At 39.0% G+C, this 26,557-nt stretch overlaps 2 protein-coding genes across 4 annotated transcripts in view; one reads left to right on the top strand and one right to left on the bottom strand.

The window, feature by feature from the left end:
- The window catches only part of CHST7 (carbohydrate sulfotransferase 7), a 66,923-nt gene that overhangs the window by 23,365 nt on the left and 17,001 nt on the right, over window positions 1-26,557 (top strand). For 2 of the 3 annotated variants that reach the window (XM_072614553.1, XM_072614551.1), the window contains one exon: window positions 1,226-1,709. The exons of the other annotated variant lie outside the window; for it this stretch is intronic. In XM_072614553.1, the coding sequence (XP_072470654.1) occupies window positions 1,226-1,229 (4 nt within the window). In that variant the 3' untranslated portion in view covers window positions 1,230-1,709. Of the gene's footprint in view, window positions 1-1,225; window positions 1,710-26,557 lie in introns of those variants that run through there. 3 annotated transcript variants of the gene reach the window in all.
- Window positions 7,781-26,557, bottom strand: part of SLC9A7 (solute carrier family 9 member A7) — a 193,283-nt gene continuing 174,506 nt past the window's right edge. Inside the window, exons 15-17 of the mRNA XM_072614549.1 lie at window positions 24,806-24,888; window positions 16,529-16,634; window positions 7,781-8,296 (exon numbers count right to left, since the gene is read on the bottom strand). Coding sequence (XP_072470650.1) covers window positions 8,048-8,296; window positions 16,529-16,634; window positions 24,806-24,888 — 438 coding nt within the window. The 3' untranslated portion in view covers window positions 7,781-8,047. The remainder of the gene's footprint in view (window positions 8,297-16,528; window positions 16,635-24,805; window positions 24,889-26,557) is intronic.

Genomic DNA, 26,557 nt, shown 5'->3' with positions numbered 1-26,557 from the left:
AGAAACTACAATTTTTCAAATTAATTAATTCAAAATATCTTTCCCTTTCTCATGCTTCCCGCCACCCCCCCCCTTTTTTTAACCAATTTATTGTCAAGGGTTTAACAAATCTATTTACACTTATTTAGGTGAATAAGATGTTTAAAAAGTAGCCATCGTTTTGTTATAAATATCAGATCTGACCAGGCTGTTGTGGTTGCTTTTTTTTAAATGCCTTAAAAAAAACACAAAGCTGTCCACTGGCCTATATGTCTTCAAGTATAGATCACCAGATTGACCATAAAGTAAATGACCCTGAAGTTCAGCAAAGCTTGTTTTTCAAGTTTTTTTAAACACAAAATCTAATGTGTGTATATAAATGTACACTTTCTATACAGAGAGCTAGTGACCAAATCTGTATTTATTAAGTAAACTATCCTTTCATTGTGTCAACTGCCACTAGAGAAAAATCTACATTTCAATTCCTTGATGTGTGTGTGTGTGTGTGTGTGTGTGTGTGTGTGTGTGTGTGCGTGTGCGTGCGCGCCACTCTTGTATATTGCCATACATATGCTGTAGGCTCTTGTTTTCTGGGGCTTGATTAGAGTATTTCGTGGATGGTCACTTTCATTAGCATTAGAACAGCATCAGACTTGGTATGCATCTGTCATCTACTAAAGATGTGTGATATAAGAAACAGGCAGACATATCACAAATGGAACCAGTGACTTCTTTCCCACTAATGTGAAAACAGTTTTTGAAGGGCTACCAAAAATATGATGGAACTTAAACAGTCTTAATTATTATTATAACAGTTTTTTTAAGAGTCTTAAAAAAGGATTTACATCTTACCAAGGAACACACAGGCTTATAAAGATGGTTAAGTAGTAGGCATCTAAATTTAAATTCCACTATAGAATCCAAAGAGCATGCAAGCCAACAAACCAGTCCCAGTCAGATGTAGATGACATCAGAAAACATAGCAATGCTGGATTTGAGGTTTTCAATATTCTTTTCCCCTCTTCTTTTCCCACAACATGCAAACGCAGCTTCTCAGGCCATGTTTTCTCATGCCACTTTCACAAAATGAAAACTTTTTCAGAATAGATTTTTAGCATCAGATTTGAGTGTTGTCCAAATTGAGTTAAAATATTCCAAGGCTAAAGAGGCCTTACATTAGTACCATGCTTTCCATATTCTTTTCTTACCAACTCTCACCTTTTTTTCTCCCCTTTCTCCCCCCTAGGTAAACTGCAGCATTGAAATGTACAGTCCAGAAGGATAAAGAATCACTGCCAATTACTTTGCACAGCTGGGGTATTGAGACTTTACCTGACACTAACTGCTGTACAGTTCTGCATAGCAGAAAAAATAGTGAGCAGTTAAACACAAGGGACACATCTGCAAAGACTACATTTCCAATAAGGAAGTGACATAGTGCAATATGGATACGATGGCCCTCCAATATGGAGGGCTTTATTTTCCAGCTTGAACCTGCCAGTGGTGATTGCCGCCCTTTGAAGGTGATGACATTCCCGGTGACGAATGAAGAGGAGACTTAATTTTTTATGGTTTCAGAATTAATGCTGTTTACATCACAACTTGGACAAAAATATTGATCTGAAAACCATGGCAAGTGTGGTCTTGCCCTATGTTCATTCTGTAACTTAAAGAAAACTTGTTTTAAGGTCTTAATGGGATCTTTGAAAAAATAAAAAGAGATTCTCCTAGCTGTTCTTTACCTTCCATTCTCTAAGCCCATCAAAGAATTAAATGAATTGTAGTTTTCACTCCCAAGTTCGTATTTGTAAGAATTAGAAATACTATTAAATAATAAGTTCAGAAAGCAGCCATGAAGACTCTAGATTGATGACATCAGGTGCTCTATACATACAGCACCGGATGGAAGCTATGGAGAGGTTGAAAGAAACCTTAGGACTCCTGGCTTAACAGTGGAGGCAAAGCTAAAATGCCCCTACCCAAATCAATTACACACCCTGCTCACCACTCTTAATTGTGCCACTTACTAGTTGAAGTTGGACTGCTACAAGACCACAAATGTGCCATTAGTGCTTTAGGTTAAAAAGCAGGAGAATAGAAATCACAGGCAGAGAGGTCAGGTTTACAGTATTTCCCTTGACACTAAGGCACAACCAGGCACATTAAAAAAGAATTTTTATGTCTAATGCTACCCTGATTTTTGCACTCTTTAAAAAAAAACAAACCAAATGCCCCAAACCCCCACAAATTCTTAAGTGAAACTGAAAGAGCCTAGGATCAGGCCCCAGAGAACACACTCCATCTTCTCTTATGACATGGTAAGAGTTGAAAGCAGAGGGGCAGTCCTGGTGTGTAACCTGCAACAAATTATTAATCCTAATAATAGATTATGCTCCTGTGGGGTTTAGTCAAACCATAGGGATTTTTTTTTTTTTACTTTTGAAGCAAGAAGAAAGAAAGGGATAAGGGAAAATAGGATGGGAAATCCTATTTTATAGGACTTTGGAGAAGTCAGTCTAAGCAGAAGCAATGAAAAATGTTCAGTAAACTATGCAGGAAGGGTTAGACTCTGAGGTGCCTAATTGCAGACCTTCCTGCTGAGCTGTGTAGGAGGCCTGGCAGTCATGTTTTTGCAGAACACTGAAGCCCTTACTCTTGGTACAACATAATATATTGCTAAAGGGTTATTAAGTTTTACTGTTGTTAGAGGCTAAAAAATTCTCCCACCTAGTTTATAAAACTCTGCCTTCTTTCCCCCTACCCCCCCCCCCCAAATGAAGAGTACTTATCATTGTAGGGAGTTATGGTTCTTATTATTTCACCTGAAATAGGCTGTAGATTCTTGGTTACCTCCCCATTGAATCACTTCTTAAATATGGTGAAACTTCCAACAACGTAAAAAGGAGAGTGGGTCTATAAGACAAGTTTCTTCCCATTCCTGTGGAAGGACATATAGCCCCATTTTGAACAGATAATTCCAATGTTACATTTTCAATTCAGAAGAAATAACACTTAACGGAATGGAAACGTATTCCTCTCACTTTCCTTCAAAGCCTATAACTTGTAGAATTCAACCCAACAAGCTATATGTAATTCAACTGTCATAGAATAAAACTTGAATCTTGAATGTTTTTGAAATTAAAAAAAAAAAAAGCCTTATACAACTGACTTGGGGCTTCCTCCCTCCTCTTTACTAAAGTCTGTGAGACTTTGAATAAACTGTTTAGGTTATCAACCACCACTGCCAGGAGTCCTAAAGTTCTTTTCAAAGGCTGAAGGATCCCACTTGATGTCCAAGACAAACTCAGGTTTTCAGTGCCAAAAAAGAAAAAATGAACTTTTCTGTATTTTGTTCTAATTTTGGGGGGCAGTGGTGGGGTGGGGAGAAGATGGCAAAGAAAATCATTCTAATAAATTTCAGCAGTGTTCTCACTGCCCAGTGCTATATCTCGCTGAAGCTACAACTCGTCACGCCCCCCCGCCCCGCTGCCAGCCAGTAGATTCTAATGACTAACATATTAGAAGATTGCCCATGACATTAGCAAGAGAAATTGAGCATGAGCCAGATTCAACATGGGAGGAACTCATTGACAGCCTGGTTGGCTACTCCTGAAGTGTGATTGTTGTTCTTTAGTAAAGAGATTCATTATCCAAAAGCAGACAGAGAACAAGTCAAATTCACTGTGTGGCTGAGAGAGAGAGAAAAAAAATATTTTTAAACCAGTAACCTGGTTCTGCAATTCAACTCCCTCTCAAGCTATTTCTTAAAATATTCTCTTGGAACTAACCTGGTCAGTTCAAACTGATCTGTGTTTAACTGGATTACGTTGTCTTCCTTGACTACATTATTAGCAAACATTTACTCAGCAAAGGTATTGGCCACAGTAAGCACTTGATGGAGTATATTCATTTCCCATTAAGGGGAAAAACCTGGAACAACATTAATAATATTTCTTTTTTTTTTCTAGTTTGGGGAACTTTCAACCTTCTTCCTTCCCCCTGAAAATCTTGTCAGAAATTTCTCTAATGCCTTATTTTGCACCTGGGGTTGTCTTTTTCTGATTTTCGAAATTATTTCAAATGACAGATGATATTTCACCGGCCGGAGGCCCAAGCTAAAGAGCTTTTTGTCATTAACTTAATGGAAACATTTTCTCCTTGCAAGATGCTCTCTGGCTATCATGCATCCAAGCTTGTCTCGTTGGTCCAGTGAGCGCTCAGGCTGGCCAAGGCCTGAGTGAGTCACCTGTGACTTTCTTGTATTTATCTTCAAGAAGACCCTAATTATGCCCTTTACTACAATTTTATACCAATTTCATATCAAAATGCCAGAAACTGCTTCTCCGAGAGAAAGCTAAGTCTGAGTCTTCCAAAGGAGTCATTGACTGGGGATCTTTTTGTTCAGTGGGGAGAGGGTTGAGTGTGAGAATGACGACAATGAAGATAAATGCCCTAAATTATGGTACTACTGACATTTATAAGAACAAACCTCCTCCTTCCTTTGAGATCAGGAATCCTGTGTTCACTATGAGTCTGTTCCATCGGTGTTAACATATCAGCCTAGATTCAGAATTGGCTCCTAATGTACACTAAAATGTAGGGGAATGATCAGAGCCAGTTTGAAGAGGAGGAAATCTTGAGCATCCTTTCAAGTATTTATTCCAAGATGATAGGAGTTTTCTAGGTGTGATATCTTTAGAGGCAGCATCTGGCATGTCTCAGAAACAGAAGGCTGCTGTGATGCTGCCCTGGTAACAGCAGAGTTGGCAAGAGTTTTTAGCACACAGCTGTCTTTGACTTGAAGCAAGAACAACAAACTTTTTTACCACAAACAGGAATCAAGGTCATGGGGGAAGGCTTTATAATGGCCTTTCCACATAGGGACACGCATACCTTGGCTCCTTCTCCATCAAGATTTTCAAACACCCCCTTCTCAGTTGGAATTTATGGAACGTCTTTTCCATTTTCTAATCCCCTGAATGAAAATTCTTCCCTCCTGAGTTGCTGATGAATGTGTGACTGCTTGAGCAGCCACAGCACTTCAGACTTAATTGTTAAATGGTAGGAACCTGTCTCTAATGTGCTCCCTAGAAGGACAGGCACATCATATCCCAGAACAAAATAGGCTTTGCAGCCCTACATTGGAAAATGAGGCTCAGAAGTACCATGTAAAATATCTTTCCCCTCAAGATTTCCGTTTTTCAGATCTGTGTGGATCACTTAGTCAAATGTTCCATTATCTGTTCATTTTGGTTTGGTTTTCCATAAGGCTGGTAAAAGACAACTTGACCTCAAGTGAACGACAGTAATTACTGCTCGTTGTGGGCAATTGGCTTTCTAAACTTCTGCATTTTCAGGTACATCTAAGGTTGAAATCATGTTGTCAAAGACAAATCTTCCCAGGACCTGCACGGAGATCATGGTTATTCTATTTTCAAGACCAAGAGATGGGAATTGCCCAAGAAATGAATGTTGCAAAAGCCACACAGTATTAGAGGAAAGTCACAGAAAAAGGACAAGAACTTCTAAAGAGATTTCTAGTTCTGATAAATTCTCTACTGCTCCTATTCAGGTGGCAAAGAGTGAAATAAATGTGTGTGGTGAAGAAAAACCCACAACACAGATCTTTTGTGTACGTATTTGAGGCACAGATGAATTCAGATTATGATGGTAGAAACTCAGCAGGTTTTCCCCACTATGGCAATTTCCTGTAATTAACTTTTCCTAGAAATTTAAGACGGTAGTAACTTCATGCCATTCATGGCAGTGAGGGCATGGTGTGAGCAGGTTTGTTTGAAGTAAGGCCCACCCAGCCCTCAGGATGTCTTTGCCAGTGTGTTCCTTCCTTCTAATATTAATTTTAATGAATAAACATTGAATTTGGGGTGGGAGAGTCTTGGGAAACAAAACAAAACAAAAAACCAACACTGCAGAAAAGCTAGTTAGGGAACTTGTCCTTAGATAAGACTGTGCCTTACAGGGAAAAGATTCTATGTTGCCCCTTTGTACCAAGCTGCACACACACAACCATTCATGTAACTGTCCTGCTTGACAGCTCTAACTGGGTGGCAGAACACCACAACAGAAACTGCTCTGCCAAAGATTTTCTGAGAAAGCTGCTTAGCGTGTCGGTTGGTGTTGTAGCTCAAGTACTTTCCTGACTGTCCAAGCTCCCTACAGAAGCAGTTATAATATCTGATTCTGAATTTCATTCAAAAGCACAGAGATGAAGGTTCATCCACCACAGTCTTACCAGATGCTCTTCTATTGAAGAGACATGACTGAGGAGGTAGTTTCTCATTTTAAGCATTAAATTCTACATGTCCAGACTCTACCTTAGCAGTAAATAATATTTATAAAATCATTTTGAATGCACCAAAACTCTGGTTTCATTTTGAATTCTAAAACTTTAGGGGACTATGTGAATGCCCCACTTAATGAGTACCCACTAAGAAAAATCAGGTAAAGGCAATTTACAGTGTAATGGGAAACTATCTTACTTGGAGTAATTAAAAAAAAAAAAACAACTGATGTGTTCTCAGTACATTTAAATAAATGGGGTCCCTAAATATTCTAGTATCAAAGCTGAAAGATGGGAGAAAAAGATACTCCTGCAGAGAATTCTTTTGGTATTTCGGTCCTTTTAGGTATCTTTGACAGGCAGTAGAAATTACATAGAAAAAAATCATACTATTAACAAAGCAAAACCAAAACCAAAACCGTCCATTCATTCACACAGTAAGATGATGTTAGTCTCCTTAGGTACCAAGAATACTGCCCTCTTGTTTTCTTTTCTTACCATGACACTGAGTGGTGCAAAGATGACCAAGATGATAAGTCTTTTAACCCTGTAGCAGGAAAAGCTCCCTTAGTATAGGCATTATTTGGATCAAAGAAAGGGCATCTCTCAACTTTACCCTCATATCACTTTCTAAGAATTTCAGCCCTCCAGCTAACTAGCCTTGCTGTTGCCAGCATGTCAGGTATTTGTCAGTTCAGAAAACATTCAAGAGAAATTCGATGGTCTTTTAGAAAACTTTTCATTGTAGTATAGTTCTTGTGCTGGGAAATCTATTTTCTGCCATCTCATTTCCATCTTTTTCCTCCCCAAATCAAATTCCTCTTACCCACCAGAAGGTCCTTTACCCTTTCTTGCCCTAAGCTTCCTTAATGTCCAGTCATTCATTACAACCATTTCAGCGCAAGAGAATAGCTAAGTCAATCTTAGTCAAACAGCTCCAAGTTAGGTTCTAGAAGTCGGGCCTGCTGTGACCTTGAATGTCTTTTGCCCTTTCCAAACATCTTTCTGACCCTAGGTCGCTTAAACCAAAACCAACTCCTCCTTGCCCCCCTTCCTTTCCACCAAGGTGCCTTACTTTGCCTTTGGTTTCAAACACTCTAGGGACACTAAACATCTTTCTCATGAAAGTATTCAGAGAAACTATGCCTCCTTTCCATTCTTTTCTCATGATGAAAAAGCCATGAATCCCAGAATAAGATGTTCATATAGCCCCAGGCTTTGGAGCTGCCATTTTATAATGTTTCTTTTACATGTGAAACATTTAACACTGGTTTTCCCATCTCTTGGAGGTCCATGCTTTACTTCCTTCCATTGAGATCCTATTTTTCCCTATCACCCACTTCGCAGCCTAAGAGAGACCTGAAATAAACTAATGACCTGAATCATTTTTAGGGGTACCCCCTCCCCCCACTTGCTTCTCCTTAGCTCAAGGACTGCAGATGAATGTGTTAATAGACCATTACAGCATGCTATTTTTTAAAAAAAGGATTCAGTGTACTACTGTGTAAGAAAGTGGGAATAGGTTCATATTTGTCTTGATTTGGAGACACTTTAACCCCACCATCTGCATCTTTAATTAGCTTTTTTGAGGGCGTGTAGGGGGAGAAGTCACATTAAGGTTTCGATCTTCGGACCTCAGTAAAACCACTGGTAATAGAAGCGTTGAGTTCCGGTCACTGAGCATCCTCCACCACAAATGACACGAGGGCCTGTAACCCCTCTTTACCCTGGCTGTGGGCCTACCCTTATGCTTGAGGAATTTGGGGGTCATGCATTGTCTTCCAAAGGAAATACCAGTCGGGTGCCCCTGCTTGAAACTTCATGGTCTCCCATTCCCAGGTCTCGTTCTAGAGCCTCCTCTGAACTGCTTTTCGTTCTTCCGCCCTCCAGGCTTGAGGTGGCCCTGTGGGAGCCTGAGGAGCCATTCGCTGTGATGGTGCTGTCCCCGTAGGTCAGAGTGAGATCACCATCATTCAGTATAAAATCAGAGTCTTCATCTCTCAGTTGTTCCTGATTCTGAGGAGATAAAAAAGTCCCCCAAAAGATAATGAGAGACCCTGCTACCTTTTACTGTCAGATTAACTACTATAAAAAATAAGCAGAATCAAGCTATACTAGATCTGTGATTCACTTATGGAGCCAGACACTGGGGATACGTAGAAAGGCAAAATCCATCTTTGATCTTTGTGCACCGCCCCCCAACACCTAAACAAAAGCTCACCTAGTGAATAAAACGAGCTATGTTGTAAAAAAATCTAAAAGTCACAAGTTATATTTAAGGAACTAGATTATAAGCTGACTATTAAAACTTTCAATTGTGCTCCCCCCAAAAGCAGGGGATAATAATCACTGGGCACCATTCTTAGAAATTTTCCTTTATTCCAACTTTGCCATTACAAACTATATGACTGTGGGTAAGTCACCTCTCTAGACCTCGAAGGTCCCTTCCAGTCCTCAATCTATTGTCCCAGTCTCTTCATCTGCCCATGTAATTCTGCCATATTGCAAACACTAGTCCTGTGAACACAACCAAGACAAACTCTTTGAAATGTGTCCCAGGCCAAGGTTTGGGGATGTGCAGAAGAGTGACCACAATGGACATTTTTCTTTTTAGGATAGAGCTCTCTTCTCTTCCAAAATGTGGTACAGAGGGTGGAGTCCTGAAACGTGAAACCAGAATTAGGTCTCGGATACTCTGGGCAAATCACACAACCTCTGTCTGCCTCAGTTTCCTTAACTGCAAAATGCTGATAATAGTACCTGCTTCCCAGGATTTTTGTGAGGATCATATGTGCTTAGCACAGAACCTGGCTCACAGGAGGCACTTAATCCTTGTTTTCTCCTTCTCTCTTCTCCACATGGAGAGGAAAAAAGTGACAGGAGTGGGGGAAGAGAGAGAAAAGCCCATTACTGATGAGAAGAAAGGTCTTCCAGAACACTCTTGCTTATTCAGAAGTAGAAATTAATACAGTATGTTCTCCCACAGAAGGAAGGGAACTGTTTGCCATCAAGGCTTGGTCATAGTGAAAGTAACAGGACTGAGTAACATGTCTCTACAGAGGCTGCGCTCATTTAAAATAAAATACTGCGTGGGAAGTGTTAAAAGGCAATACAAGGCCCCCAACTCGCCTCCCTTTAATATATCTGCTATAGGAAAAAAGTGGAGGATTACCTCTCCCTTTCATACGCTCAAAGCCCAGTGGATACTGATAAATTTTAACCTATTTCCAGGATAGTTAATTAATATAGTCTTAGAAAAACCATGTAGAACATCATAGCACTTGACACTTAGCAATAACTCCACCTTACACATGTGGATAGCATTTTACAGTTTTTGAGGCAAGAATGCTGATCACTGAAGGCCTGGGTGATTCATGGGGAGTGCTGTAGCACTCACTGCCAATGCCACTCACATGATACTTAGTAATAATATCATTTTATATGTGTCTACAACACTTTACTGTTTTTGAGGTAATATATTGTTATTTAATTTGTTCTATGTTTATGCTGTTTGTCTAAGCAGAATATGGGCACTCCAAGCAGAGAACGCATTACATTGTTCTATCTAGTAGTGTCTAGGTCAGGACTTCTTAATGGGGGTCCATGGATAGATTCCAGGAGGTCTGTGAACTTAATTGGGGGGAAGAAAATCACTTTTTTAATATTTTTGATATCCTTTATAATCCCATGTATTTTATTTATACCAGTAAAAATATTATTTGGAGAAGAGGCCTAGAGGCTTCACTAGACTTGTAAAGGGACCTATAACACAAAGAAAAGTTAAAAACCTCTAGAGCAGGTGATAAAAACAAATTGCTAAATGAATGAACATAGTCAGCTATGCCTAAATAATTCTTCCCCCATGTCCTGCCTTTTATCAGACACTGGATCTTTACTTTCTGCACTTTCAGTTCATATCCAAATTGCATCCTGTCTGCCAGTAGGCAACAGGTCTTCGTGCATTACCTCTCCATTATGCACATTCCTAATGTGACTCCACTATACTGACTCACATTTTGAATGTACAAATGCATAGTTCTCTTTTCTGTGGCAGAAAGTCTATAGGACTGAAGAACTAATTTTAAACAGAGTCAGAAATCTCATCTCCTGCCAGGCCTGGGGTAGGAAGATCTGTGTTCGAATCCAGCCTTAATAATCCATATAATAGTTCCATGATCCCAGGCAAGTCACTTTACCTGCTTGCCTCAGTTTCCTCATCTATAAAAGAGGGATAATAATAGCACCTGCCTCTCAGGGTTGTTGTGAGGACCAAATGAGATAATATTTGTAAAGCACTTGTAACACAATGCCTGGCACGTAGTTAAGTGCTATATAAATGTTAGCTATAATTATCTTCATCGTTATTTTCTACGTCCCCATGCAGATAACCCTATTGTCATTTTGAACTGAATGCCAAAACCTATCTTTCTGCCTAACTTGTGGATTTCTGTTAATGACAACATCTGGTCAACCAGGTTTGAATATTTGAAACCACCTCTGTTTTTTTATTCTCTCTCGCCTGCCAACACCACCCACAACTGCATAGTTACAAGGCCTGTAGATTCTGCCTTCATAATCGCTCTCACATTTACCGCTCTCTTTTTCCTTTTCCAGTCCTTCATTATTATCTCAACTACAGTAATAGGTTCCTTCCTGGTCTCCTTGCTTTCTCTCCAATCTATCCCTTCCTAATGCTGTTACAATCATCTTCCCAATGCACATATTTGACCATATCCCTCTTTGCAAAAGTCTGCTATTCTCCATGGCTTACCAACTATAGCTTGGAATTCAAGGCTCCTCATAACCTGGCTCCAACTTGCCTTTCTAGTTTTATTTCACATTATTCCATTTCACACATTTGAAGTACCAGCAAAAAGAGATCATTACTAGTTATTAAGTTCTCGTGGACCTTTTCCCCCACTCTCTGTTCCTGGAACAGAGACTCTGCCCCACAACAAATCTTTTATCTGTTAAATTCCTTCTTCTCTATGGCCCAGTTCAGTTACCATCTCATCAGTTCAAATGACTATATGTCTAGAGCTAGAAAGTGCTTCAGAAGTCATCTACAACATCCTCACTGAAATTTATTTTTCTAATTAAAATATTTGTCTTTTCCCTTCCACCTCTCCCAACCTCTCTTGAAAAGAAAAAGAGAAAAATTAAATTTTTTTTTTAAACAAACACTTATAGTTAGCAAAACTAACTTCCACACTAGCCATGTGTAAAAAATGTATAGATCTAATTAATTACTTTGACAGTAACCAGGATTAGGGAACTTGTGGCTTTGAGGCCACGTGTGGCCTTCTAGGTCCATGGGTGTGGCCTTTTGACTGAGTTGAACCTTTACAGAACAAATCCTTTTATTAAGGGGATTTGTTCTATGACATTTGGATTTAATGGTTAATCCAAATGATTAATTATTAATCTCTCTGTCTGGAGGTGGGTAGAATGATGTCATCTGGGATCATGGTTGGCCATTACATTCATCAGGGTTTTTAAGTCTTTCAAAGTTGTTTTTGTTTTTATAAAGTTATTGTTATCACATCAATTAATCTTTAGCTTTTGCTTGGATTTATATTTGGTGATGTGGCTGGGATGTATTTGGCTTAAAACTATGAAATTCCAAACTTGGCCAAAAGGCTTGAACACATTAGAAAAGATGTAGATACTAAGCAGAAACCAACATCTGGATGACTTCCTATTTGAAACCAAAGCTTCTACTCTCTCTTCCAGGACTGGATGACTTTCTTCACGCTGATACAGAATTGCCTCTGAACTAAAAGAGACCCATAATATCATAACTACACTTTATGGCTCCCTCTGGACTCCTCTGACCCCTCTACCTACATGGGAAATTCTGATATCACAGGGATTAGGGGTGAGATACCCCCTTGATCTGGAAAATCCTGGCCCTCCCTTCATACCACAGAAGAAATCTGAATTATTACGATATTAAAAAATAAAATGTTGATATTATACAATGCTATAATATATTTCATGCATTTCTCTATTTCTAAGAAATGCTAATTTTGGTTAATGGTCTCTTCCCTTACCTTTTAAATTGTGGATTTCTACTAATTTTCTGCTCATTTTACTCTGCATCAGTTCACAGAAGTCTTCCAAAGTTTCCCTGAAACTGACCCCTTTGTCATTTTGTTATAGCACAATAGGATTTCCTCAACTGATGGGCATCCCTTTAGTTTCCAGCTTTTTGCCAGCACAAAAAAAGTTGCTAGAAATATTTTGGTATATATATATGCATTTGTCTTACAGATCAGTAAACTGATAGAAGCTAAACCTCTCATGGAGGTTAAATGACTTGTTCCCAAGGTCACAAACACTGAGTGGCTCTGCTGGGATTTGAACCCAGGTTCTCCATGGAGCCTTCCCCCATCCTCCTCAGTTATAAATAAGCAAGCACTCACCTTCTTAATCTCTCGTACTACTCTACTTGGGACTCCCACTATGCTCTATATTATAATATCTATTGTGGTAACTTGTGTACTTCAGTTATCTTCCACTCGATAGAAAATTACTTAAGTGTAAAAGAATCTCTTTCAACTTTGTAACCTCCTATCCCCAGTACAAGGCAAAAGCACAACATACATAGCGAGTATTGAATAAATGTTGAGTTGATTTCTGTAACTTCTGAAATTGATTCAAATTATCTTAGGAAGCCAGCCCTGGTTCCACAAACTAGGATAGATGTCTTCAAGCCATGTGTAGGGATGGGACAGGACAGGGAATAGTTAATTTTCAAATTTGATGCACAGAAGTATTATCTTAATGAGTCTTTAAAGTATTCTCAACTGGGATTCTTAAAATTATGCTAATTAACATGATTAGCAAACTGCTAATGCATACAGCCCAATTAAAATAAAAGGCAGCAGGATTTCTTTGAAAGAGAAATCAAATCAGGAGAGAAGCACTGCTGAACTGCATGGAACATGAGACTTTAATGCTTAAGTGGTTAGGGTTTCATTAATGGAGAAAAGGTGAGCTTGAATCACAGACTCTACTCAGATCACAGAAAGTACCAGGGCTGTCTACAATGTCTTATTTGGCTGGTTGAGGTTGCCTACGCAACCTTTTTTAAACTGCTTAAACATAAGGAAATTCAAAACAATGTAACTTGTATTCATTGTTAACTATGCCATTAATAGGATATATAATTACAAAACTAGCCTTTTAATTCACAAGGTCACATACTTCTATTATAGGAGATGATCACCATCTCCTGAGCTGACCAAAACAGGGAATGACATTTAGAAATCCACTAGGGAGGCTTTTAAAATTATCTGGAAACTGGAGATATCACCATGCAGCCAGTATCATGATGCACTTTAAAATGGGGTATAGTGAGAGACATGTCAGTTTAACCTTTTTAGCAGATTGAGTGGAAGTAAAGACGCCCAGTAGGGGAAGGCTCAGTAAAATCTTGGCAAAATTAAATGTGGATGAAAAGGCTTAGAGCTAGAAGAGACCACAAAGGTCATCTAGTCCCCAACTCTTTTATGTTACAGATGAAGAAACGGAGGCTTACAGCAGTGAAGTCACAGAGTTAATAAGGTCTTGAACCTACAAATCCATCCATCTTTCACTGCGCCTCCAGGCTTCCTCACAATTGAAACAGGGCTAGTGGCTCTATACAGAAATATTAAATACGACCATTTCTCTTTGGAAAATCTCCCAGAATTCTTTCAAAGCTCAACTCAAGTACCACCCCATCCAGGAAGCGTTCCTAATTCCCTTAGTTGTTAGCATCCTCTCCCAACCCAGTTTCCTTATGTTAGAGGAAACATGGACCCAGAGCCTGGAAGGGCTGAGTTCAAATCTAGTACTACACAAGTAAGCTGTATGATCCTGGATAAGTAATTTAACCTCTGTGAGTCTCCGTTTTCTTCATCTGTAAAATAGGGATGATAATGATAGCCCCTACCTGCCAGGATTGTTATGAGGATAAAATGAGATATTTGTAAAGTACTTTGCATATCTTAAGGTGCTAGAGAAAGGTTTGCTATTAATGTTACTGCTACACTTATTTATAAACATGCATCTCCCTGAACAATCTACATTCTTTAAGAGAGACACGATTTTATTCTTTGTCTTGGGATCTCCAGCTCCTGCTACATTGCCCGGAACGCAGTGGACAAAGCAAGTAATGTTCTTTAGGGAATGAACAATTAGTTGATGTGTTAAATTTATGTTAATGACTTATTCCTAAAGTACCCAGGACTGCTCTGCATAAACTCTAGTGGCTTACTATTACTTCTCAGATGGAATACAAACTCCCCTCTCTGGCATTTAATGCCCTTTATAACCTCAGTCCCAACCTACCCTTTCAGGTTTATACAGTTATTCCTTCTACATCATGGGGATAAGGGGCGAAGTGCCCCCTCAATTTGGAAAATCCTGGCCCTCCCTTTGTAGAAGAAATCTGAATTATTACATTAAAAAATAAAATAGGTTGATATTATACAATACTGTATTTCATGCATTTCCCAACTTTTTTCTGTATCTTCAGCTGGTTTTTGCCTGGTGTCTGTGGCTTCTGCAAAACTCCTCCCAAATTCCCATTTAATTTCTCATGTTGACCCTCGATATATCGAAACCTCGATGGCAAAGCCGAGATGTGGAAGGGATAACTCTACCTCATCACTCCCTTTTGCACACTCTGAGCCCTGTCTTCTGGGCATTCTTGCTGTTCTGTTTCCTGCTTCCTTCCTTGCCTTTGCCCTAGCTGTCCCCTGCACTGCCAAGACTGAACTCTCACCTCACTTAATGCTTCTCAAAATCACTATTTTCCTTCAAAATTTAGTTCAAATACCACTTCCTTCAGGAAGCTTTTTATTAATCTTTCCTGTTACCAGTATTCCTCCCCTCACCACTTACCTTGTATTTAGTTTTATATACTTTCTCTATTTGTTCTGTACATATCTACTTTACTATATACAGGACATACATAGTTTACATATTTATCTTCTATGTACCTATAAATATGAACACACATACATATACAAACATCTCTTTGTATCTACAGTACCTAGCAGAGTGCTTGTGATGACTTTTCAGTCTATCCGACTCTTTATGTCCCTATTTGGGGTTTCCTTGGCAAAAATATTGGAGCAGTTTGCCATTTCCTTCTCCAGTTCATTCACAGATGAGGAAACTGAGGCAGAGTTAAGTGACTTTCCCAGGGTCACACAACTAGTAAGTGTTTGAAGCCAGCTTTGAACTAAGGAAGATGAGTCTTCCTGACTCCAATTCCAGTGCGCCACTTGGGATGTAGTAAGCACTGAAATGCCTGATAGATTGAATGACAATTTTACTACTCCCCAGAAACACATTTGCATTTTAACATAGGTCTTCGGGGACCAATGCCTTTACCCAAAGGAGTAATAGATATAAGAAAGTTTTGGTACTCTGGAGGCCAGAGGAGAATTATTTTGGGCGGTGGGGGTAGCAGGAAGGAAGGTAAATCTTTTACTATCACTGAAATCATACTATGTATATAACTGCACACTTCACCAAGACATGGCGAAAACTCTAGATTGGACAGACATGTAGCAGAACCCTATTGAATACGGTATGGTACCATGGAAAGAGTGCCAGATCTGGAGTCAAAGGAAGTGGGTTTAAGTCCTGTCTCTGACATGGACAAGTCACTTACTGGTTCTTGGTTTCCTTGTCTTTAAAATGAGAGGGTTGCACTAGATGGCCTGCAAAGTCTCTTCCAGCTGTGTAGCTATGATGCCATGGAGAGCAGATTAGAATTTTGTTGTTCATTCATTTCAGTTGTGTCTGTCTCTTTGTGACCCTATTTGGGGTTTTCTTGGCAAAGATACTGGTATGCTTTGCCATTTCCTTCTCCAATTAAACATAGTTAAGTGATTTGCCCAGGATCACAAAGTTAGGAAGTGTCTGAGGCCAGACTTGAACTCAAGAAGATGATCTTCCTAACTCCAGGTCTAACTCCAGGCTCTATCTACTGTACCACCTAATTGCCATATTATAATTAGAACCTGCCTTAGGAGGGAGGTTGAGGGAAGTGAGAATGTGGGGCAGAGAGCAGCATGACAACATTATAGAGGTGCTGTGAGAAAGATGCAAATTTACAAAGGCTTTCATAGCATTTTAGAACAATTAACACAAATGGTATTTAAAGACATAAACATGACAGGTTATTTTTTTCTAGTTTCTTTCCCTGATGTAAAGGACAGATATCTAACCCCAATGTGCTGTACTTACTTCATACACCTGTGGGCTGGTCAGGCATCGAGCTAGCAGGCCACACCATGCTGGGAGGGTTGTAGTTAATGGTGGTCCACTGTGAGTGAGAATAGGTTTCAAGTAACTTTAAAAAGGCAAAATCAAGGAAAAAAAGAGACTGGGGAATAGACGTACACACATAGAACAAGACCTGGTAAAGGTTGCTTTATCTGGCATCCTATCAACTCCCAAACTTTATTACCTACTACTTACTCACTTCACCAGTATCATAGTCAACATTCATTATAATGAATTTTAAATACTTTCTGAATCAATGAAGGATTACATTAATTTCAGTAGGGTTAAAAAAAAAACTTTCAGATTCTCAGTTTAACCACCAAACAAAAACCATTTCCATACACACAGAATGCAAAAAGAGGTTTCCATATGAAAACATGATTCTCCATTTCATACTGTTTTTGTTAAAAAAAAAAATTCTACACGTTCTAGTTTGTGCTTCCTTTTGTCAGGAGAGTTTAGGTGTAAGCTATCTTTTACTATCTCAGAATTTTCTTAAAATCAGCACTCTACCCACAGCACATATGGGAACTCAGGTAACCAGGGCATCTGAAACATCAGAGCACTCCCTTCCCCAGTTGTGATGTGCTAAGATTCACTTTTAAATCAACACCCCAGCCTTCAACACTGTAGGCAGGTCTTATAAAAGCAGAAAGAAATTGGAACACTAGAAATGGTGACTACTGTCATTTGCCATCAGTGGGCCTCACATTTTTTAATCTGTAAAATGGCAGTTTTAGTTGAGATGGCCTCTCAGGTCTCTTTTAGCAGGGAAACCGTGATTTCCCCAACGTCATTCCACCTCATTTCTAGTTCCCTTGCCAAACTGCCAAGTCGTGTGATCTGGGGACAGATCAGTCTTGCCAGTGGATGTATAAAGATGTAGCAAAAGTTAGAGTATCTAAGGCAACTTAGCACCTGATTTATAACAATGCACTGTAATCCTGTGCAGTATTACAACATAAATTCTATTTGGAACTCCACTTAGGTGGCTATCATAGAATGTTGGCATCTAGAAGGGACCTTAGGAGATTATCTAACCCAATAATTTACTAGCTGAATAGTTGAATAGTTTGCTAAAGAGGTTTTTAGGTCACTCATGGAGATCTTGAGAATCAATACTCTCATTTTAAAGCTCACTTAAAGGTATGCTACTACTTTGAGTAGTGAAACTGAGACTGAAAATCTGCAGTTCTCCAGTCCACTGAGTTAGACTATGTTAGAAGTCTCTTTTGTAAGAGATTCTTACTTTAATTTCAATGGACACTAGGGCAAGGTCTGCATCTGGATATCTATAAATGCTCAGCCACTTTTAAGGAACAAGGTCAGAACTGGAATATATTAACTGCAATTGAGTGTGTGGAAACCACAAGATATCCATCCCAATACCATCAACAATGGGTGTGATTTTGGTGAAGGTGCTGGGTTTATCTTTGGATTCCACAATGAAAGAGAGGGAGAGTTAGGATTAGATAAAAACAAGGGCAATCATGAAGAAGAAAAAGAAAACAGGAGGGCAGTTGGGAAAGGAAGCTGGCTACTTTCATTTGGAGCAGGAAAACAGAAAATGGACTTGAAATATTCAAGATTATATTTGGATTAGATGATGAAGAACTTTTGGTTTTGAATAGTTTACTAAAGGGGCTTTTAGGGCATTGCTGGAGATCTTAAGAATCAAATGAACACATGATTGGAATGGTTTAAAATCATATTTCCATGGGGAATGGAAAGAAATAACATGATTCCATAAGCAACTCTGCCTTTATATAGTTGAGAAATCACTTAAAAAATTCTAGTTCATAGAATAACTGACTTAAAGACCAGAAGGAATCTCTTCCACCTTCTCAAGAGGTTATTTGACTTCATTTACTGCTTCAGGCAGGCCATCAGCGAAGCCATTCAAAAATATGCTTGTGTAGTTTTTTTTGTTTTTTTTTAAAGCATCTCTATGGATGAAGGCCCTGTGAGCTCCCCATTCAGGTGTGAAAGCCTACACTCACACATACAAGTAAAGACTGCTTCTTAACGTGTCCCCAAACTTTTTTGTTATAACTAAAACCCATCCTTTTTTGTTTCATATTCTGGAGAAAAAGGCAGGGTTGGGGTGGGCTGGGAGGGCAGCGTAGCCAAGAAGGTCAGCCTTGTAGTCCAGAAGACTAGTGTTCAAATTCTTCTTCTGACAAACATTGGCTGGGCAACGCTGGGGAAAGGAACTTCTCAGAGTCCCAAACAACTCGAAGACTAGCAGTTACAGGCAAGCTGCTGATATGGGGCTCAGTAGAGTGTGTTTCCACTCAGAGAACTCCCTATACAGGTCCAGACAAACCAACCAACCAACAACAACAACAACAACAAAAAACATGGAAAAACTGAACAATTTTTTGATATCAAGTGACCTCCTGGTTGTTTCTTAACAGAATCTTTCATATTTCTTAAGATCTTTTATGATCATCCCTAGTCTTTTCTTCTTTGGACTATGAAGAATTCCCCCCGCCCTCCCACCCTTTTTGGTTTTCTTAAAGGAATTTTTTTTTGAGAGAGAGAGAGAGAGAGAGAGAGAGAGAGAGAGAGAGAGAGAGAGAGAGAGAGAGAGCGAGAGAGAGAGCGCTTTCCTATGAATTCTTCATTTTACCTTTTTAAATGCAGAGACCAGATTGAAATCTTATTTATTATACTGAATGACTTAACTAAAAGAAATCTTCTGTCCAGGTCTATGGCCTTTTGTAGTGTTCACTTGAGCTTAGCTATGTCAATACAAGATACCAGAGAATGCAAAGTCTGGCTTGTTTTAATTTGCAACTAAAACAAAAAAAGAAAAAATCCATTAAAATAAAATCCACTCCTGGAAAGGGTTCCAGATATGTTAAGATTGCCAAATGCTATGACAGCAGGGACTCTCTCCTAAATGGACAAAATGTCTCAATTCCACTTCCATCTGTCACTTCCTAATGACTGTGTCATTTCACTGTCTCTCTTACACAATATCTCATATAAGAGAAGAAGGAATCACTATCTTCTGGTTAACTTGCAAAATGACCCATTTTTAATGCCAAGAAAAAAAAAGGGAGGGGGACTTTTCTCTGACTTAATGTAACCTTATAATCTTGGGTTTCACGTCCAATCAAATTCCAAAAGGGTAATGGAATTCTAAAATTCAGGTTAGGAAAAATCTACCAGAAACTCTTTAAATTTTCATCCAGTGTTTAAGCAAAAAGAAGACATTGGTTCTGGAGTATAAATGAGATCCTGGTTTCAAATGCTGCTTGTCATTTACTGTGTGACCCAGGGAAGTCAATTAATTTCATTGGGTTTCAGTTTTCTCATCTGTAAAATAATAGCTTCTGGGATAAGAACTCACTGTTCAACAAAAATTGCTGGGAAAACTGGATAACAGTGTGGCGGAAATTAGGCATAGACCCATGCCTGATACCGTACACAAGAATAAAGTCCAAATGGGTACATGATTTAGGTATAAAGACTGATACCATGAATAAACTGGAGGAGCAAGGAATAGTGTATTTATCATATTTATGGAGAAAGAATTTTTTACTAAAGAAGAGATAGAAAGCATTATGAAATGCAAGATGGATAATTTTGATTACATTAAACTGAAAAGTTTTTGCACAACCAAACCCAATGCAACCAAAATTCGGAGGGATGTAGTAAATTGGGAAAGAATTTTTACGGCTAAGCTTGGGGATAAAGGCCTCATTTCTAGAATATATAGAGAACTGACTCAAATGTATAACTATACAAGTCATTCCCCAATTGATAAATGGTCAAAGGATATGACCAGGCAATTTTCAGAGGAAGAAATTAAAGATATCTATAATCATATGAAAAAATGCTCTAAATCACTATTGATTAGAGAGATGCAAATCAAAACAACTCTGAGGTACCACATCACACCTATAAGACTGGCAAACATGACAGAACAAGAAAATGATAAATGCTAGAGAAGATGTGGGAGAGTTGGAACACTAATTCATTGTTGATGGAGCTGTGAGCTCATCCAACCATTCTGGAGAGCAATTTGGAACTATGCCCAAAGGGCTACAAAAATGTGCATACCCTTTGACCCAGCAATATCACTACTAGGACTGTATCCCCAAGAGATCATAAAAATGGAAAAGGGTCCCACATGTACAAAAATATTTATAGCAGCACTCTTTGTAGTTGCCAAAAACTGGAAGTCAAGGGGATGTCCATCAACTGGACAATGGCTGAATAAATTGTGGTATATGAATGTAATGGAATACTATTGTGCCATAAGAAATGATGAACAAGAAGACTTCAGAGAGGCCTGGAAGGACTTATATGAATTGATGCTGAGTGAAAGGAGCAGAACCAGGAGAACTTTATGCACAGCAACGACCACAATGTGCGAGAGTTTTTTCTGGTAGACTTGGAACTTCGTAATAACCCAAGAACTTATTAAAAAAAAAAAATCCCAGTGGTGGTTTTCTAAGGCAAAATGCCTTCCACACTCAGAGAAAGAAATATGGAAGTCATTCGCAAAATGTAGCAGATCATGTTTGTGTGTGTGTGTGTTTTTGTGTATTATGTTTTGATTTGTTATATGGTTTCTTCCATTTATTTCAGTTCGACTACATAGCATGACTATAGTGAAAACATACTCAATAGTAAAGTATATGTAGAACCCATACAGAATTGTATGCTGTCGTGGGGAGGGAGGGGGTAGTGGGGGGTAGGTGTGGGGGGATAAAATCTTAATTTTATGGCAGTGATTGTAAAACATTAAAAAATAATAATTAAATTAAATTAAAAAAAAATAGCTTCTGAGGTCCCTTCTAGCTCCAAATCTATGTTCTTAATGATCCTAAAATTCTAAGTGGAGGTATGAGGCATGAGCAGGACAAGTTTAAACTTTTACCCTTATCACTTTAAAAGGGCAGTTATAGAACGCTTTCTGATTACGCACCAGAGGGAGCTCCCCTAACTAAGGGGAAGCAAGAATTCACTTCCAGTCCTAGGTAAGCACTACTTTCACTCTTTGCACTTCTCATTTTCTAGCATTTTGTAAGCAAGTAAAGTAGACTGGCTTTTTGATAGGGGGAAGGGGCAGCAGAGAACATAGGTGTCTTTAAAAGAGAGGCTTAGCTTGGAGAATGGGAAGAGGTGGGAGAAATTACATCAGATGGTGCACCCTGAGTCTTGATGCTCTCTGGGGGAATGTTTTATGGACTATCTGTTTCAGTTATGTCTAATTCTTTGTAACCTCATTTGGGGTTTTCTTCGCAAAGATACTGGAGTGGTTTGCAATTTCCTTCTCCAGCTCATTTTACAGATGAGGAAACTGAGGCAAATAGGGTTGTGACTTGCCCAGAATCACACAGCTAGTAAATGTCTGGGGTCAGTTTTGAACTTGGGAAGCTATTAGTAAAATGTGTTTTAACGGAATCTTAAGGCCAGGGAAGGTTTATTGAATTTAAAAAATTTTAAACTTTAAAATTTTTAAAATCAAAAAATTTAAAACCAAAAAATTAAATTTTAAACCTTCATGAATTGCTTTAGGCTTGGCTTATGATACATTGAGAAAGAACTTCAAATTGAAAAATTTATGACAGAAAAATGTTTGACTACTCTAGCTAGATAGTACTAATTTACATCTCTATGTTGTAATGACAGTTGAGGCCCTTCTCTTGTTGCCTGGATCACTGATTTTCATCAGTGGAGGGAATTCCACAAGGCAACTCCTTAGGAGCAACTAAAGGTCTCAGAAAGTTCAGTGGTCAGTTATTCCAAGATCATCCATTTTAAGGAAAATGCTCAAGCCATCCATGAAACTCCTTTACTCCTTTGTGAGAATTGGTTAAAAGAATGTTGGTTTTCCACCATTAGAAGGTAATCTACTTCAGGACAAGAACTGTATTTCTTTTTTGCCTGTATTTGTAGTTTTAGGGCCTGGCACATAGAAGCCATTACTTTAATAAATGCTTATTTAACTGTTGTCTGGGATACTGAGAAGTTACATGGGTGGCTCGGGATCACGCAATTTGTATATTACAGGTGGGGCTTGAACACAGGTCTTCCTAGTTCCAAGGCTGGCCTGTAGTCACTATACTAAGCTGCTTCTCTCTAGGTCTCTTAATTGATTATCTTACTTTCAATCACAATGTAATGATGACTGACAAAGCTTTGTGTTTTTTTCCCCTTAGTTTCCTTTCCTGGTTTCATTAAAGCCTTTAAAGACTCACATGCCTCATTAGAGGCTTAGGGGTTAGCCACAAGGTAGGTTCCTTTCCCTACCAATCCTTCAAAAAGCCATTTGTTGTGGGTGTTACAGAGAGTACTCTTGTTCAGGGACAGGTTAAATTAGATAAAGTCAGAGGTTCCTGAGACTCCAACCCTAGCTTTCTAAATTATATTACTTCTGCTGAGCACAGACATTCATAATTGCTGACAATTGATACAAATATTTAAATCTTAAAAAGGAATAAAAGTAAGAGGTCTATGCTTGACCTCAAAAATCAAGTGCTCAAGTCCAGGATAGGGGATACAGGACTGAGATAAAATGTTACATGAGAAAAGAATGGAGGGTTTAACTGGACCTCCAGCTCAGATTGAGTCATTAGTGTGCCAACGTAGCTAAAAAGTTCATGTGATTTTAGACTGCCTTAACAGAAGGACACTGTCCATAATGGGATCTGTCCAGGTCAAAGCATTTCAGGGCATCTCCTTTTAGGAAAGATAATGAGGAGGTGCAGAGTACCCAGAGGAAAGTAACCAGGATCGGAAAGAGAACTGAAATCATGTCATATCAGAACTGGTTGAAAGAAATGGTGATTAAAAAGGGAAACAAAACTTGGAGAACATGTAGGGGGAGGATGGGAACCATAAATGCTATGTTCAAATATATAAAGGGCAGTCATGTGAAAGAGCTAGTATTATGATGCCCTTTAATTGAGGAATGGCTAAACAAAATGTGTGATATGATAGCAGTGGAATATTACTGTGTTCTGAGAAATAATAATGTTCAGGCAGATTTCAGAAAAACCTGGAAAGACTTGCATGAATTGATGCACAGTGAAGTGGCCAAAACCAGAATATTTTATATAGTAACAGGCATACTGTATGATGATCAACTGTGAATGACTTAGATATTCTCACCAATGTAATGATCCAAGATAATTCCAAAGGATTCATGGTGAAAAATGCCATCCACTTCCACAGAAAGAACTGATAGATTCTGAATGCAGATTGAAGCATACTATTTTTCACTTTCTGTATTTTTCTCATGTTTTTTTCTCCCTGCTGTGGTCTGTCTTCTTTCACAAGACTAATATGGTAATAAATTTTGCATGATTGAACATGAATAACACATCAAATTGCTATCTCAGGGAGGGGGGAGGTGAGGGAGGGAGAGACAGAAAATCGAACTCAAAATTTTAAAAAATGTTAAAAAAATAAAATATTAAAAATTATCTTTACATGAAATTGGGGAAAAATAACATTTTTATTAAATAAAATTTTATTAAAATTATTAAATAAAAATAAAATTTCATTTAAAAAAGAAAGAACTAGTATTATAGCTATCCTAGCTGGCCTCTGCAGGTAGAATGAGGAGTAATGAGTAGAAGTTGTAGAGAAGTAGATTTTTGGCTTGGTGCAGCCAAGAATGGGCAGCTAGGTGGCATAGTAGATAGATCACTGGGCTTGGAAGAAGAAAGGCTCCTCTTCCTGAGTTCAAATCCAGCCTCAGATACTTACTAGTTGTGTGACCATGGGCAAGTCACTTAACCCTATTTACCTCAGTTTCCTCATCTGTAAAATAAGCTGGAGAAGGAAATGACAAACTACTGTAGCATCTTTGCCAAGAAAACCCCAAATGGGGTCACAAAGAGTCAGATACAACTAAAAAATGACAAAAAAGCAACCAAGACTGGAACCTGGGAAGTGGTAGGCTCTCCTCACCAGCAGTCTTCAAGAAAAGGCTAAGTGACCCCACTATGATGGGAATGCTCTATAATTATTTATGTTTAAGTAGGAACAAGTTAAGTTAGAGAAACTTTGATGCCCCTGCCAACTCAAATTCCATCCTTTAGAGTCTATCCTTACTATGCTTATGCATGCCTGAGCAAGCATCCTCCTGGCCCAAGAGTGGCACTGCATAGAACATATCTCTATCAGTATTCACCAGTAGCCATTAGCCCCAGGATCAAGAAACACTTGAGCATCAACTCCTTAAGCACAGAGAGATGCTACTTAAAAGGATACTTGTGGTCAAAGCTATACCACAGCCTGAATATCCAGGCACTTTCCTGCTTTGTTCGGTTTCCTCTCGAAGCATCTGGACCATCCTAGAAACAAGAAAGAACACAGAATGAATGCTCAGCTAGTTGCAAAGCAAAATGCGGTAAATGGAAGAAGAAAAAACAACTTTCTTATCCCTTTGTTTAAGGCTAAAAAGCAAGTATTCTTTAGCCCCAAAGTTTTGAGGATCTAGAATAAACATTACTATATTAGGGAAGGCAAAATGTTTGACCAAACCCAGAAAGAAGACAAACCTAGGAAAATAAGGAGACTTAAAAACAATCCTATATATTCAGAAACCCATTATATGCAGTTTGCATGCTTCAATGTGTCTTTTTCTTCTGTGTTTTCAAATGTAACTTTTCCCCAGAAGTGCTTGAGGTCAGCTTCTACCAGGCAGAACAGGTAAAATCCCCCTTGTGTGGAGGCTGCTACAAAGAAGCATTCTGTAGAACAAAAGTATTTTCATGTACCCAGCAGATGGCCCATTCACAAACAATGCTTTATTGATCCAGTTACACAAATTCCCTTCACTGGATGACTAGGGACAACAAGGGACTCTCTTTGTCCGGAGCCTGTCCAAGTACTAGCTTTCGTGTACTGTAGCAGGGGAATTTGTTTTCCTGCTAGCCACATTAGGTTCATATATGGGGGAATATATGGAACACATTGAGCTACTGCTGAACGCTTTACCATTTTGTCCTGCCATCAAATCTCTTCAATTTCCCCTACTTTCGCTTCAACATCTATTACCAAACTGAAGCTACTCTAAAGCTTTCAAGATGGCTATCCAAACTTGACATTTTAACAGGTTTAGGGACTCCTCCCAACCCCTGACAATGCAAGCACAAAAAGCCTAAAAACACTTGCCACTGAGTGTGGACTGGAATGGGTGGTAACTGGAACCACAAAGACTTGCTTCCATGGCTGCCCTACTACAAACTTTATAGATGAGATGACTTAGGACTCTGTATACAAGGGATAGGAGCAGCTAGGTGTCACTGAGGATAGAGTACCTGATTTGAAGTCAGGAGGACCTGTACTCAAATTCGTGCTCAGACACTTAGTAGCTGTGTGACCCTGGACCAAGTCATTTAACCCTGCTTGCCTCAGTTTTCTCATGTGTAAAATGAGCTGGAGACAGCAAACCACTACAGTATTTTTGTCAAGAATACCCCAAATGGAATCATGAAGAATAGGATGTGACTAATTGACAAAAGCAAACGAATGAATGAATAAATGAGAAAATAAAGAGGGATAAGACCAGTTATCATCATCACAACAGGCAGCTTTGTGTAATGAATGAAAAACAGTAATATGGTAAAAATGCAGCTGCACTATGAGAGTACTATAATTCTCCACGGGAGAAAAAGGCTACACTCAGCAGTCATGACCCTAGGAATAGCTATGCTACAGACCTGATTAGAACAATACAGAAATCTATTCCTGTTTGCTGAGGGAATAAATGGGCGTGTGGAGGGTCTAAACTTCCCAACAGCCTCTAACAGCATTCCGATTTCTTTTCAAGGCTATTTTTAAGGGCTGAGTCATCAGGGGATCAGGAGTATGTTTCTGCCATGGACACAGAACTGTCTGAGAGCCAGCACGGAAGAGTGGATAGAGATCTGGCCTCAGACTTAAGAAGATCTGGGCTTCAAGGCCAGTCTCTGACACATCCTGGCTGTATGATCCTGGCCAAGACATTTAACCTCTTAA

The sequence above is a fragment of the Notamacropus eugenii genome, chromosome 5 (assembly GCF_028372415.1).
Source record: "Notamacropus eugenii isolate mMacEug1 chromosome 5, mMacEug1.pri_v2, whole genome shotgun sequence".
Lineage (NCBI taxonomy): Eukaryota > Metazoa > Chordata > Mammalia > Diprotodontia > Macropodidae > Notamacropus > Notamacropus eugenii.
This window is presented reverse-complemented; position numbering and strand designations above follow the sequence as displayed.